The sequence below is a fragment of the Geotrypetes seraphini genome, chromosome 7 (genome assembly GCF_902459505.1).
Source record: "Geotrypetes seraphini chromosome 7, aGeoSer1.1, whole genome shotgun sequence".
Lineage (NCBI taxonomy): Eukaryota > Metazoa > Chordata > Amphibia > Gymnophiona > Dermophiidae > Geotrypetes > Geotrypetes seraphini.
This window is the reverse complement of record NC_047090.1, coordinates 13,970,825-13,985,455: the sequence shown is the minus strand read 5'-3', so window position 1 is coordinate 13,985,455 and position 14,631 is coordinate 13,970,825. Positions and strand designations below refer to the sequence as shown.

The 14,631-nt window shown below is 45.3% G+C and overlaps 1 protein-coding gene across 4 annotated transcripts in view; it reads right to left on the bottom strand.

The window, feature by feature from the left end:
* MYRFL (myelin regulatory factor like) overlaps positions 1–13,909 on the bottom strand; it is a 59,257-nt gene extending 45,348 nt beyond the window's left edge. For 2 of the 4 annotated variants that reach the window (XM_033950691.1, XM_033950693.1), the window contains exons 1-4: positions 13,817–13,903; positions 11,151–11,206; positions 7,805–8,063; positions 2,712–2,800 (exon numbers count right to left, since the gene is read on the bottom strand). In XM_033950691.1, the coding sequence (XP_033806582.1) occupies positions 2,712–2,800; positions 7,805–8,063; positions 11,151–11,206; positions 13,817–13,875 (463 nt within the window). In that variant the 5' untranslated portion in view covers positions 13,876–13,903. Of the gene's footprint in view, positions 1–2,711; positions 2,801–7,804; positions 8,064–11,150; positions 11,207–13,816 lie in introns of all 4 variants that reach the window. The other 2 variants (XM_033950694.1, XM_033950692.1) reach the window with 2 other exon arrangements.
* Between the last annotated feature and the right edge of the window lie 722 nt (positions 13,910–14,631).

Here is a 14,631-nt window from a genome sequence, read left to right as displayed (position 1 = left end):
ATTTAGAGCACTGGTCTTTGACCTGGGGGCCACCGCGTGAGCAGACTGCTGGGCACGATGGACCACTGGTCTGACCCAGCAGCGGCAAATTCTTATGTTCTTATGATCAGATCTAATTAGAGATTCTAATAAAGTCGAAGTAGCATAACTTACATCCTCAATAAGATTAATTAAAAAGACATGTTGTTAAAGATTTTCTAAAGATTGGAAGCGTTCTAATCTTAGCGGGAATTTGCTCCAAATGGATGTAAAAACATATGAAAAAGATCGAGAAACATAACCCAGAGATTTTATTCATTTAAGAGAAGGAAAAGACAATTTTATACAAGACATCTTGTCCCTCAACTCCGTGGGTCGGGGAGAAAACTATCCCCGTGTCATTCTCTACTCCTGATCACCAGGGCATCGCAGAGCTTCACATCAGCAGCCCATCAGTGCCTAAAGCAGCCACACACTTCTCCATAGGGACCACGAGCACGAGATTCCTGATCCGCAGAGACTCACCCTGAGGAAGTCCAATTTTGCACCTGGGAGACATGAAGCAGGAACTACACCAGGGCAGCCCCAAGTCTGAACTTGTACCTCCTCTATGCACTATCCTTAAGGGTGCTCACACGGGTGGGGCTCCCACTTGACACACATGACGTATAGAATTCTATAAGCTATGAACATCCCTGCTATGAACTACAGCCATGTCACACTATTCCTCCAAGAACAGCAATGATTGCATCGTATATCCAACAGAGAATTCATGATAAAATCCTGTTTCTTACCCACAACCGCGCTCTCTCTCCTCCCTTATCATTCCTTATAACCCCACATGTGATTTCTGTTCCACCACTACCGAGTTATTAATCGATCCCTTCCCATAGGAATTATCCACGACTTCCCCCTTTACTTTGTGCGTACACTGAGCAGGTACAATGCACTTTTACCGTGCAAAGCCCTGCAGTATGGGAATCATACTGTATATATCTGCTAACTAGGCACAGTGGTGGACATTCATAGAAACAGAGAAACATGCCCTGCCACAAAATCCACTATCTCCTCCTCTCCCTAAGAGATCCCACGTGCCTGGCCCACGCTTTTTTGAATTCAGACAGTCTTTGCCTCCACTACCTCTACCGGGAGACTATTCCATGCATCTACCACCCTTTCAGTAAAAAAGTATTTCCTTAGATTACTCCTGAGCCTATCGCCTCTTAACTTCATCCTATGACCTCTCATTCCAGAGCTTCCTTTCAATTGAAAGAGACTCGCCTCATGTGTATTTATGCCATGTAGGTATTTAACCCTTTCAGGACCAAGGGACATATTTGTCCCATAACTTTAAAATCCTATACATTTTGATTGGGATAGTCTACAGTTCTAAATTTGATATGTACGGATTCCATATGATACTGCCTTTATGTAAACAAACTGGTTCCGACATTCATTCATTAGCGTCGTTGCCAGATTGACGAGAAGATTCACTTGCCACACTGTCCATAAGCCAGAAGTGTGAGTTTTTAAAAAAAAAATAATGATATTTCACAAAAAAAATCAATATTTTGGCATCTGCAAGCCCTTTTTACCATAAAAATGTCATCAAAACCACAAAAATTGGCCTACGATCCTTATGGTCCTGAAAGGGTTAAAGGCGATCGTTCAGCCCACTTTGATCTGCGCACAGGGGAGGACAGGAATCCTCAGACTGCATTTTTGCTCAGGTAAACTGTGACGCGCGAAAGGATTTGCCCAGTGGCGTAGTCACAGGGAGGGCGCACAGGGCAAGGATGTGGCTTTTGCGCTGAAAGCAGCACTGTGGGACCACGGAACCACGTGCGATTTTCAAGAATCTTTAATCGGCAGCTATTGTAGGAAAATCTCACCCCCCCCCCCCCCCACTCTTTCTCGGACCCTATAAACTGAAGGACTGACGGCATATCCAGTGGCGTAGTAAAGGTGAGCGATGCCTCTCCCCACCCCTTCCCTATACCCTTTTAATTTCTCCTAACTCCCACTCACTGCTGTCAGATACTTAGACCCACTGTATCATTTCCTCTACCATAATCTTCCCAACCCCGAAATGTCCTGTCTAAATTAGATTGTAAGCTCTTCTGTATGTTAAAATGTACAGCGCTGCGTCTGCCTTTTCAGCGCTAAAGAAATGATAAATAGTAGTTGTAGGGTCCAGGAAGTGATGTCAGAGAGAGCGTTGATGCAAACGCGGGTGACAACCTTGCATCAGGGAAGGCAAGGGGTGCACATGCGTGGCAAGGAGAGGAAGTGGGGGGGGGGGGGGGTCGGTCAGAGAGAAGGAGGAGTGCTGTGCCCTTAGGAAGACGGCACCTGAGGTGGACTGCCCCCCTCGCCCCCGTTACTACGCCACTGGGCATATCCTTTTACACGTCACAGTTTACCTGAGCAAAAATGCAGTCTGAGTATTCTCTCCTCCCCTGTGCGCAGATCAAAGTGGGCTGAACGATCGCCTTTTCAAATCGGTAAAAGTGCATTGTACCTGCTCAGTGCACGCGCATAGTAAAGGGGGAAGTCGTGGATAATTCCTATGGGAAGGGATCGATTAATAACTCGGTAGCGGAGGAACAGAAATCACATGTGGGGTTATAAGGAATGATAAGGGAGGAGAGAGAGAGAGCGGTTGTGGGTAGGAAACAGTCTATCCGCAGACAGGAAATCTCGTGTTGTGGAAGTGCGACAGAGGTATTTACCTTGTCTGGAATCACCACTCCACAACTGCCAATCTGCACTCTCTTCAGACGGGGAATGTTTCCTCTTTTTGGTTTGTGGAAGCAAAACACTGAAAAAGATTGCATTTATTTATTACATACATGATTCCAATGTATCTAACAGGTTTCCTTCTACAGAACCAGTGGTCTATTATTCTACTGATCAGATATAATAACACATGTATAGAACATATAGAAGGGGTAGGGAGGGAAAACTATTGTAATATTAATATGATATAAAATTCTGATAAAGGGTTTATTTAATTCACATTGTAAGAACATTTAATAATAATTTAAAGTGTTTTTTCATAATTGAATGTATTACATGTATTTCACTTGATGTAAGAATTTAAAAAAAGAATTTAAAAAAAAATTAAAAAAAAAAAAAAGAACCAGTGGTCTATATTTAGCACTGGGATGTTAACGTGTCCATTCAGGCTTTGTATACTCAGTGCAAAGCCCTGCAGTATGGGAATCATACTGTATATATCTGCTAACTAGGCACAGTGGTGGACATTCATAGAAACAGAGAAACATGCCCTGCCACAACATCCACTATCTCCTCCTCTCCCTAAGAGATCCCACGTGCCTGGCCCACGCTTTTTTGAATTCAGACAGTCTTTGCCTCCACTACCTCTACCGGGAGACTATTCCATGCATCTACCACCCTTTCAGTAAAAAAGTATTTCCTTAGATTACTCCTGAGCCTATCGCCTCTTAACTTCATCCTATGACCTCTCATTCCAGAGCTTCCTTTCAATTGAAAGAGACTCGCCTCATGTGTATTTATGCCATGTAGGTATTTAAATTACATTACATTAGTGACTTCTATTCCGCCTGTACCTTGCAGTTCTAAGCGGATTACAGTATAAGATAGCTGGACATTTCCAGGAAGTTACAATTTAGGGGATGCTTACAGTTCTAAGCAGGTTATAATATAAGATAGCTGGGCTTTTCCAGGAAATTACAATTTGGGGGACGCTTACACAGTAGATGCAGGGGAATTACAATTTAGGGGACGTTAAATAGAGGAGGCAGAGGGGAGAAATTGAGGAGGGAGGAGAATTGAGGATTACTAGTAGGGAAGATGAAGTTTAGGTTGGTTACTTGTTAGGGTCGTTGGGGAGGTCTGCTGGTAGTTTGCATGGAGGGGGGAGGATGTGAGGGGGGGATAGAAGGCTGTATAGTTTTTTTGAATAGTAGGGTTTTGATTTCTTTTCGGAATGATTTAAAGTCACTTGTGGATGACAACAGGTTGGAGATACAGGGGTCCAGCTTCGCTGCCTACGTCGCTAGGAGGCCGTCGTACATCTTCTTTCGTTGAGTTCCCTTGAGTGGTGGGTATCATATCTCCCCTCTCTCACCTTTTCTCCAAAGTATACAGATTGAGATCTTTGAGTTTGTTCCTGTACACCTTATGACGTAGACCAGTGGTCCCCAACCCTGTCCTAGAGAACCACCAGGCCAATCGGGTTTTCAGGCTTGCCCTAATGAGAGAGATTTGCATATAATAGAAGTAACAGGCATGCAAATTTCCTTCATTCATATTCATTAGGGCTATCCTGAAAACCCGATTGGCCTGGTGGTCCTCCAGGACAGGGTTGAGAACCACTGACGTAGACCACCAACCATTTTAGTAGCCATCCTCTGCACCAACTCATCATTTAAAAAGAATTCATGCTTAGCAAGCTAAATGGTTAATTTACATGATCAATGGATACGGCAATCTTGATCCATCAACTTGACCTAGTTGCCTCCTGCCTACCACATCACTGCTCAACCTTCCTCATCTCCAGGCATCTTCATCCCTTACCCTCAGTGTTCCCTCATTATCTTCTCCTGCTAACTCCAGGCTCCATCCCTTCTGCCTCACTGCGCCATATGCTTGGAATGCGCCATAAGCTGCCCGAATCCCTACAGCGGGCTCCGTCTCTGGCAGTGTTCAAGGCCCAGTTAAAAGCCCACCTCTTTGAGGGCGCTTCCAACTCCTAACTCCTGTCACCTTGGGTTCTGCATCCCTAACCCTTTTTTAAACCTTGCTAAGTTAACTGCTTTCACCACATTCTCTAGCAATGAAGTTCAGAGTTTAGTAATTAGAGAACCAGGCTGTGAAGCAGAGAAGCCAGGGTTCAAATCTTGCTCCTCCTTATGATTTTTTTCATGATCTCGGGCAAGTCATTTCACCCTTCACTGCCTCAGAATTAGACTAAGGCCTTGACTTGCTTTGAGCTTAGATCTGCAAAAGGTGAGTCATATCTAAAATCTAAATCTTTCTGTACAAATCATAATAATAGCAGGTGAAGTTCTGGACATATGATGCGGTTGCACAAGTAGAAACTTCAGCAGGTATTAATCTAAAAATGTTAATGATCAAACATAAACACTTCTTGTTCTTTATGCGTTTGGATTTAGCTCAGAACTTTTTGTAGCAGCTCAAATCAAGTTTCATTTACGTATGCCACTACTACTAATAATCATTTCTATAGCGCTTCTAGACATTACGCAGCGCTGTACATCAACACACAGAAGACACAGCAGATAGTTAGTTCCCTGTCCCGGGGGGGGGGGGAGGGGGGCTCACAATGTAAGTTTGTATAGGCAGGCCCCAGGTTAAGAACGAGTTACGTTTTTAAAGCTGTTCTTAAGTCGGGTTTGTATGTAACTCAGAACTTGTAGATTTTAAGATTCTGCTCCCAGCTGACAAAAGGGCCAACTGTCCCTCCCAGTGTTTCCTCTAAGGTACAGCATGTACAACAGGGGTGTCCAACCTGCGGCCCAAGGGCCGCATGTGGCCCCGTGATGTATTTTGTGCGGCCCCGGTCGAGAGTAATGCAATGTTTTCCTCTGCTGTCCCCGGGTGTTTACTGTCTTGCCAGCTCCCTCCTCTGTCTTGCTGCAGTGTTTGCGGGTTTGTGCGGCCCTAGAAACATTTTTTTCAGCCAATGCGGCCCAGGGAAGCCAAAAGGTTGGACACCCCTGATGTACAACCACAGGAAATATTGCTCAGTGAAATCAAATGACGCCGTGACCGCGTTCTTAAGTACGAGTCGTACTTAAGTTGGGTGTCTGTAACTTGGGGACTGCCTATACTTGAACCATAGGAAGGTTAGACAGCTTGCCAAAGATGACAAGGTGAAGCAGGAGTGGAGGAATAGCCCGAGGGTTAGAGCAATGGGTTGTAAACCAAGGGGGCCTGGTTCAAATCCCACCACGTCTCCTCCTGATCTTGGGTAAATGCCTTAGATACAAAGTCAGTTTGTGAGCCCCTCAGGAACAGAAATATACATTTTGTACTTTGATGACTTCCAGGCAATCAATCTGAAATTAACATAACAAATTCACTTATTTACCACAGCAACCTCTCAGTTCAACGCGGTTAACAACAATCAAGAGAGTGTACGAGCCCAGTGTATTATAATCATATTCAGAAGAATTTGTCAAATAAATAGGTCTTTAGCATTTTTCTAAAGGAAACGTAAGAGTTTATCAGCTTGAAAAGATAAAATTCTATGGAAAAATCTTTTCTTTATGCAACCTTTTACAGTAGAAAATATAAATAATCTAAAATGCGGAGAAAAACGTTTTCTGTCAACAATATAATCAAGTATAGGCCAAACAGTGTCTTGAAACAGGTTCAACCTAACTTGAATAATGTTTTTGCCTCAACTGGGAGCCAATGTAGCTTCCGACAGAGTTTAGAGACATGATCCAATTTTTTCTAAGTTGAAAATCAACCAAACAGCCTTGTTCTGAATGATCCGCATCTTTTTACTGGTGGCCGGATAAATGATGTTACAATAATCCAGGGAACTCAAAATCAATGATCGTACCAGTAGTCTGGATGAGGAGGGATCAAAAGGTGCCCTAATCCAGGGGTGTCCAATGTCGGTCCTCGAGGGCCGCCATCCAGTCGGGTTTTCAGGATTTCCCCAATGAATATGCATGAGATCTATGTGCATGCACTGCTTTCAATGCATATTCATTGGGGAAATCCTGAAAACCCAACTGGATGGCGGCCCTCGAGGACCGACATTGGACACCCCTGGACTAATCGATCGCAATTTCCACAGCATAAAATACGGTTTCCTAACCAGTGCATTAATTTGAGCCTCGAGTGATAGATTTTGGTCTAAATAAACCCTTAAAATTTTTATGACTGGCATCATAGATGCTGTTCATCTTTATAGTGTTCGCTGTGGTCTTATTGGAAGGCGAGATCAGGAAGATTTTTGTAAACCTTAGTTTGCAGCTCTAACCACTAAGCTACTTGATTCATAACACATATTTTATCCAAACAAACTGTATAATTGCTTATTTAAAATAAATAGAAGCATCAATTTCTAGAGTGGATGACAATATACAGTATTTTCTATTGGCCAAGATAGACAGAACTTCCAAAAAGGAAGGAGGGAATGAGCCAATGTACAGGGTGGGCCACGGAAACGAATCCTTCCTCCAGCGATAGTATACGATGAACGAGCAAGTGGATTGTTTTTATTCACTTATCCACAAGTTACAACAGATGGTGAAAGTGGTCCCCGTTCGCGTCTAGGCACCTTTGGGCACCTCTTCAACAGCGTTCGTGATGTTTTCCTTGGGTTCATCCAGGCTATGTGGATTGTTGGCGTACACTTTCCACTTTAAGTTCTTTCTGCTTCGCACATAGCCTTCCACAATCACTATTCGCTGTTCCCGGGAGAACACCATCTTTCTGGCACCGATATTAGAGGCAGGGCTACTTTTCCGTGGCCCGCCCTGTATTTGTTGTGCAGTGGGATAAACTGAGGCAGGAGGATAGGGGCATGACGTACAGTCAGTGGGAGGAGGATTCGAACTTACATCCCTACCTCCCAATTTGGTGAATTCATTTTTCAAAGAACTCGATACCGTTCCCCCTTTCTCTAGAAACCTTAACAGTAAAATTGCCAGGAGCACTTTGTGAGCCGATGTCTACGGAAAATGGAGACCTAGGTAAGAAATGTGAAAGAAAAAGGTATCCCCCTTGTAGCTCTCAAAGGTTAACGATGTTCACACGTATCTGTCCTCTACCCCAATCATGCATGACGGTTAGTTACCTGGTATTGTGAGCTGATCTCTGCTGTATGCAGTTATAGTTTGAATCCACGAAGCTGGAGGATGTCGAAGGGTACCATTGACCTGCCGTGTTCTCCATCTTCATGCAGCTATCCTGTACACCGCAAGAGTGATGCACAACGGGACAGATGTCTGAGATACCCTCTGGATACCTATATGCAGACTTTATACAAGGGCCTGTAGGGTGCAGCGAAGCAACTGAAGCCACGTCACCAGGCCACGTGGCCCCACAGTGCCCACCTGTCGCAGAAAAACAGGGGGTCTCACACCAGGACATGCCACGAGAAATCAAGACCATTTCAAGGCATAAAAGCACCACCACAAAGCACATGGTCTTAAGAAAGGCTCTGCAGCCAGACCCCTGATGTTAGGGCTGAGAGTTGGGCATTTGTAGCTATGAAGTCAAAGTCTCCCTCAAAATCCTCTCTTTATAGACACAGGCTGGCTGCATAATTAGCGTATGGCTTCTGAACAATGTCGCAAAACCCACGCTGGACACCTAACCGAAGGAGGTAAGGATGAATGAAACGGGGACAAATTTTTTCTCCGTCCCCGCAGGAACTCATTTTCCCATCCTGTCCTGGCAAGTTATTTTCCTGTCCCTGCAAGCTCCGCCCTCATCTGCACTAGCCTCAAACGCTTTAAAATCATAAGTGGTCGAGGCTTATGTGGTTAAGGCAGAGCTCACAGGAATGGGGAAATTGAGTTCCTGTGGGGACGAGGAAAAATTTGTTCCGATGTCAGTCTCTACACTGCACCACTCTAGACATCAAAATGTAGCAAAAGTTAGCCAAGTAAAGGGCAATCAAGCCATTGTGACATCACTGATGAGGTTGGCTCTTATTGGTGGAGTGAGGCATTATGATGTCATAATACCAGCTCTGCTTATGAGAGGTTGAAACTATTCATATTATTTATTTATGCAATTTTCTATTCTGTTCTCCCTAAGGGTGTGATAGGACAGAGTATGGTATTGGGGTTCAAGAAGGGATTGGATGATTTCCTGAAGGAAAAGAGGATAGAAGGGTATAGATAGAGGGCTAGGATACAGGTCCTGGACCTGATGGGCCACCGCGTGAGGGGACTGCTGGGCATGATGGCTTACGTTCTTATGGACCCTCCCCAAACACAAGAAAATGTTCAAAAGAAGCTATAAAACCAGTAAGACATATGGGGGCAGAATTCGGTACAGCTGGGACTCTGTATAGAACACCTAACTTTGGGTGCCAGTATTTATGCCTGCCAAAACCTGGTGTAAATGCCCAATTGACCATATGTTCAACATCGGGTTACCAGATTTTCCAGAACAAAAATCCGGACCCATGGCCCCGTCCTCAGGCTTGCCCTGTTCTGCCTGGCCCCGCCCCATTCTGCCCAAGTCACGCCCCCAGCCCCACCGCCCCCTCAACCTGTTCACCTGTCGGGAGGACATCTGCGCATGCGCTGGTGTGACGCGATGACATCACACGCATGCACGCAAGCCCGTGACATCACCGCATTCCATCCGCGCATGCGTAGGTGCAGTCCCGACGTCACGGCTGGCTGGAAGCTTTTCAAAACCCAGACAAAGTTGCAGCTTTTCAAAACCCAGACAAAGTTGCAGCCAAGCCTCGGATCCCACCTCCTGTCGCACAGACGTACAGCAGGTCCTCACACCACTTCTGGGTTCCAATCTTTTCCCCACTTGGGATACGGAACTGGACGCAGTCTTCTTCCCTTTGACAGGACAAGATCACCTCAATGATCCCAACTTAAGGCACCCGTTCTTCTAGGCTAACCAGTGTCAGTAACACTGACATCTCCCCCCCCCCCCCCCCCGCCCCAACAGAAAGTGTTTGAGATACCAGTGTTGAATCCAGAACACAGGCTTTTCACTTCTGTTTTAATTGCAAATGCTATTCCATTTCAGCTAAGTCACTTGTAGGGGCTGTTTCTAAAGCACAGGATCTCCATCCATCTAGCTAGCTTTATAATATATTTAAAAGCTTTAAACCAGTGGTCTCCAACTCCAGCCCTTTGCAGGGCCACATTTTGGATTTGTAGGTACTTGGAGGGCCTCAGAAAAAATAGTTAATGCCTTATTAAAGAAATGACTTAATAATAATATTGTGGTTTATAGCTAAAGAGACATAAAATCAAGAACCTGTTTTATTTCACTTTTGTGATAATGATGAACATACCGATGGCCTCAAAATAGGACCTGGTGGGCCTTGAGTGTGAGACCACTGAGTTAAAGGGAACAGTTAATCAGCTGGCTGGGTTGGAGGGCAGAGGGGAGAACAGGACAATCAAGCCATTGTGACATCACTGATGAGGTTGGCTCTTATTGGTGGAATGAGGCATTATGACATCACAATCTCAGCTCTGCTTCCCAAAGACAAACAGGATGTCATGGTTACAGTTAAGCCAGTGGTCTCCAACTCCAACCCTTTGCAGGGCCACATTTGGATTTGAAGGTACTTGGAGGGCCTCAGAAAAAATAATTAATGTCTTATTAAAGAAATGACAATAGAACTCTTTATAGTTTATAAATCTTTGCTTTTGGCTAAGTCTTAATAATAATATTGTGGTTTATAGCTAAAGAGATGTATGATCAAGAAATTGTATTATTTTACTTTTGTGATTATGATAAACATACCGAGGGCCTCAAAATAGTACCTGGTGGGCCGCATGTGGCCCCCGGGCCGCGTGTTTGAGACCACTGCTCTAAACTATTGCAAAAATAAAGGAGACTGTCCATTCCCTGGGAACAGAATTTATACATAACTCAGATGTGTTAGTCTCAGGATCCGTCTAATAGATCCAAGAGGCTATTAAAAGGTATACGAGTGCATGCAAATCTCTCTCATGCATATTCATTGTTGCTAGTCAAAAAATCAGACTGGCCCAGTGATGGCTGAGGACTGCAGCGAAATTTATTTATGCATCAGTGGCGTAGCGAGGGTGTGGTGCTACCTCCCCGCCCTCCTTTCCCACCACCTCCTGCTGCTCACACCAGCGTCAGTTCTTCCTCCGATGTCACTTCCTAGACACGGGTCCAGGAAGTGAGGTCAGAGGAAGAGCCAACGCCAGTGTGAGCAGCAGGTTAGGTTGGCAAGGGGCATGCACGCGTGGGTAGTGACACCACTGTCTGCAGGGAACCTGCCACCTCCAGGCGGTAGATGGCTGTGGTTTGACCTCCGAATGACAACTCACTGTTCACTTTGTATCACATCTCTTGCACTTCTCCACCCAATACTGTGCACATACATTGACCCCCCCCCCCTACATTTTCAACCCCAAATTGCAACGCTCAAACCCTCAGGTTTTTTTTTAAGTTGGCCTTACCTACTTGTGGAGGAGAACATGGCTCTGATCCAGAATCTGGTGGCGAGTCCGGCAATCTGTTTTTGCACAGAGAACAGTTATTAATGGCCTCAAGCTGACCTAAATGGAGCGGAGCAGTAGCCTAGCGTTACCACTGAAAATGTTTGAGAGCAAAATCTGAATAAATAATAAAATTTAGGGCCTACTTATTCAGCTATGTAAGACGTGGAACATGGCTTTCATTGAGCGCCAATTGCCCCATTAAACAGTTAATATAGAAAATGCCATTTTGGGTTGTGGACTGCCTTGGCATACAGTTCAAGCTCCTATTGCTGACCTACAAGTGTGTTCATTCTGCTGCCCCTCAGTATCTCTCCTCTCTTCTCTCTCCTTATCCCCCTCCCAGAGAATTCTGTTCCTCAGATAAGTCACTCTTAGCGTTACCCTTCTCCTCCACTGCCCATTCCAGACTTCGTTCCTTTCATCTAGCTGCCCCCTATGCCTGGAATAAATTACCCGAGTTTGTCCGTCAAGCCCCTTCCCTTGTTTAAAAGCAGACTGAAAACCCACCTTTTTGATATAGCTTTCAATCTTTAACCCTACTCCTTTGCCCTCCAACCCAGCCAGCTGATCGGTTCATAGACAACGGCGCGAAAGACAAAGGCGCGCGCCGACAACTGAGCGCAAGACGGAGGCGCGCGCCAAAGAAAATTACAGTTTTTAGGGGCTCCGACGGGAGGTTTTGTTGGGGAACACCCCCCCCCATTTTATTTAATAGACATCGCGCCGGTGTTATGGGGGGTTGTAACCCTCCACATTTTACTGTAAACTTAACTTTTTCCCTAAAAACAGGGAAAAAGTGAAGTTTTCAGTAAAATGTGGTGGGTTACAACCCCCCAAACCCCCCCAACGCGGCGCGATGTCTATTAAGTAAAGTGGGGGGTTCCCCCCCACGCCCCCCCATCCGAGCCCTAAAAACAGTAATTTTGAGTGGCGCGCGCTCAATTGTCTGGGCGCGCCTTTGTCCCGGTGCGCTTTTGACCTGACACCAGCTGATTAACCGTTCCCCTTGACTGTATATCCATGACATCCTGTTTGTTGACTTGCTCTTTCGAGCAGGGACTGTCTTCTTCTTTATGACTCTGTACAGCGCTATGTACGCCTGGTAGTGCTATAGAAATAATTCATAGTAGTGGTAGTAGTTAGAGCTAACACTGCGGTCGTTATCACGTATTAATGCAGCAGATAGCACCACCTTAAGCGGACTGGCTAAACACATGATATGTTACCAGCAGTAGCATTAACTGCTAATTAACCCTAATATCACCTGATCCTCCCAGAAATTAAAACTATCCTTCCCCTCGCTAAAAGGCATTTCCCACACAGGAAAGCTAGGGACCTCCCTCCCCTTCAAAATCACTGAGCTCTGGAACAGCCTTACCTCCCCTCTTCGGAACTTGAGCTCTCTCCAAGTTTTCCGCAAACATCTGAAAACCTGGCTTTTCTCAAAAAATGTAAGTCTCCCTCCAACTTAGGAATCAAGGAAACTCTTATATCTTGGCATCCCAAGTCCTCTAAATTTTCTTCACACTTCTACCTCTAACCCTCTGTTGTAGTTCCTTCCTATTTCTCCTACTGTAAACCGCGTCGAGCTCTACGAACGTGGAGATGATGCGGTATACAAACCTAAGGATTAGATTAGATTAGATTAGTGAGCTTCACCCCTATGTTAACCACACGGCAGCCTCGCAAAACTACAAAGAACGCCCTCAACTGCTGACAGAAGTGGTTTTACCGTTGCTGTGGGTGAGCTTCGGTTCTTACTGCGCAGAACGACAAAACCTTATGGCGCTTTAGTATATAGTATAAAAGAGCCGATGAGTTAAGGATTCTGACCTGGCTGAACATAACAGAACTGTTTTATCTGCGGTAAGAAAAGAAAGCGCTTCCCTGGGCAAATCCCTTCATGGCCCCAGATACCAAATAAGTACCTGTCTATATGTGAATCACTTTGGTTGTAACCACAGAAAGGTAGTACACTTCTCCCTCCGTATTCGCTGCGATAGGGAATTAACAGATCCGTGAATACAGAAAAACCGCAAATAACTTTTTCACATGTTATTTGCTGTTTTCTATTAAAAACCATCGTGAATTTGGTGAAACCGCGAATTACATGGTGGGAGATCTGGCCTGTTCCTGAAGGAGAGGCAAAACACGGTAAAGAAAGTCCTGGGAATGGGCGATTTTCTCTGTAAACACGATTTCTCTATGCAAGCTGATGTAAAGGGAGGGGGGGAAGGAGCCAGCAAGCTAAATACCGCAAATAATCTAAACCGCAAATGCTGAAACCGCGAATACGGAGGGAGAAGTGTACGGTGCATGAAAATCCCATCCCTTTTAATCCTCCACTGCCCCGGGTACATTACATCAGATTGTGAACCCACCAGGACAGATAGAGAAAACGCTTGAAGTACCTACATGTCAACCGCTTTGAGTGTGGTGGTAAAAAACTACAAGAGGTGGCATATAAATCTCCTTCCCCGCCCCCACCCCCTTTCCTTTTTAAGAAACAACCAGAAAGTTAATCAAATAAACCCAACAGAGCTTTTCTGGGGCAAATGAAAATAAAGTTTAGCATTTTGACAAGAGTTTGATCGGTCTTTACCCGCGTGGTTCGCCGTACTTACAAAGCTCCAAATTCAGAGTCATTGCTAATGTAGTCTTCCAGCATACTTGTGTCCACCATGGGGTTTTCCAAAGCTCCGTGCACATCTTGCCCTATAATATTAACAAATTGTAGTTTTAATGGGGTTGTTGTTGGGGGGGGGGGGGTTTAGGAAGGAGGAGGTGGGAAGGGTTGATGATCACCAATGGCTGCCCTGAGTAGGACTGCTCTTACTATTGGAAGCTAAGCAGGGTCAGGTGTGCCTAGGGAGACCACCTGGGAATACCAGATGCTGTAGGCTAAGGGGCCCTATGGGGGACAGCAGTGACATAGTGGAGCCATACAGAAGGTAAAATCCGGACCGCTAAACCTGCCCAGTTCCAACCATTTAACCCCAGCCCCCGCTGCCTGCTCTTATCGGGCAAGAGGGCATCCACGCATGCGCGGATGTCCTCCTGCCCGACGCGATTTCAAGGAAGCTTTTTAAAACCCCGGACAAAATGCCTGGTTTTGAAAAGCCGTCCGGACTCCTGGTACATGTCCTCGAAAAGGCGTAGAACCCATAGAACTTCTGGTAACCCACAGAAGAAGGCAGTGGCAAACCACTCCGGTACTCTGCAGTGAAACATTGCAGGGTGGATTCCACACTCTGTGTGTTGCCACGAGTCCGTAGCATGATCCATCCAATGACAGGCAGAGGCTTCAGTTAAGGGTGTTCAGAGCAGGATGGATCCACCTCAGAAGATTATGGATATTATATTACATTACATTAGTGACTTCTATTCCGCCTGTACCTTGCGGTTCTAAGCGGATTACATTGGAAGATAACTGGACATT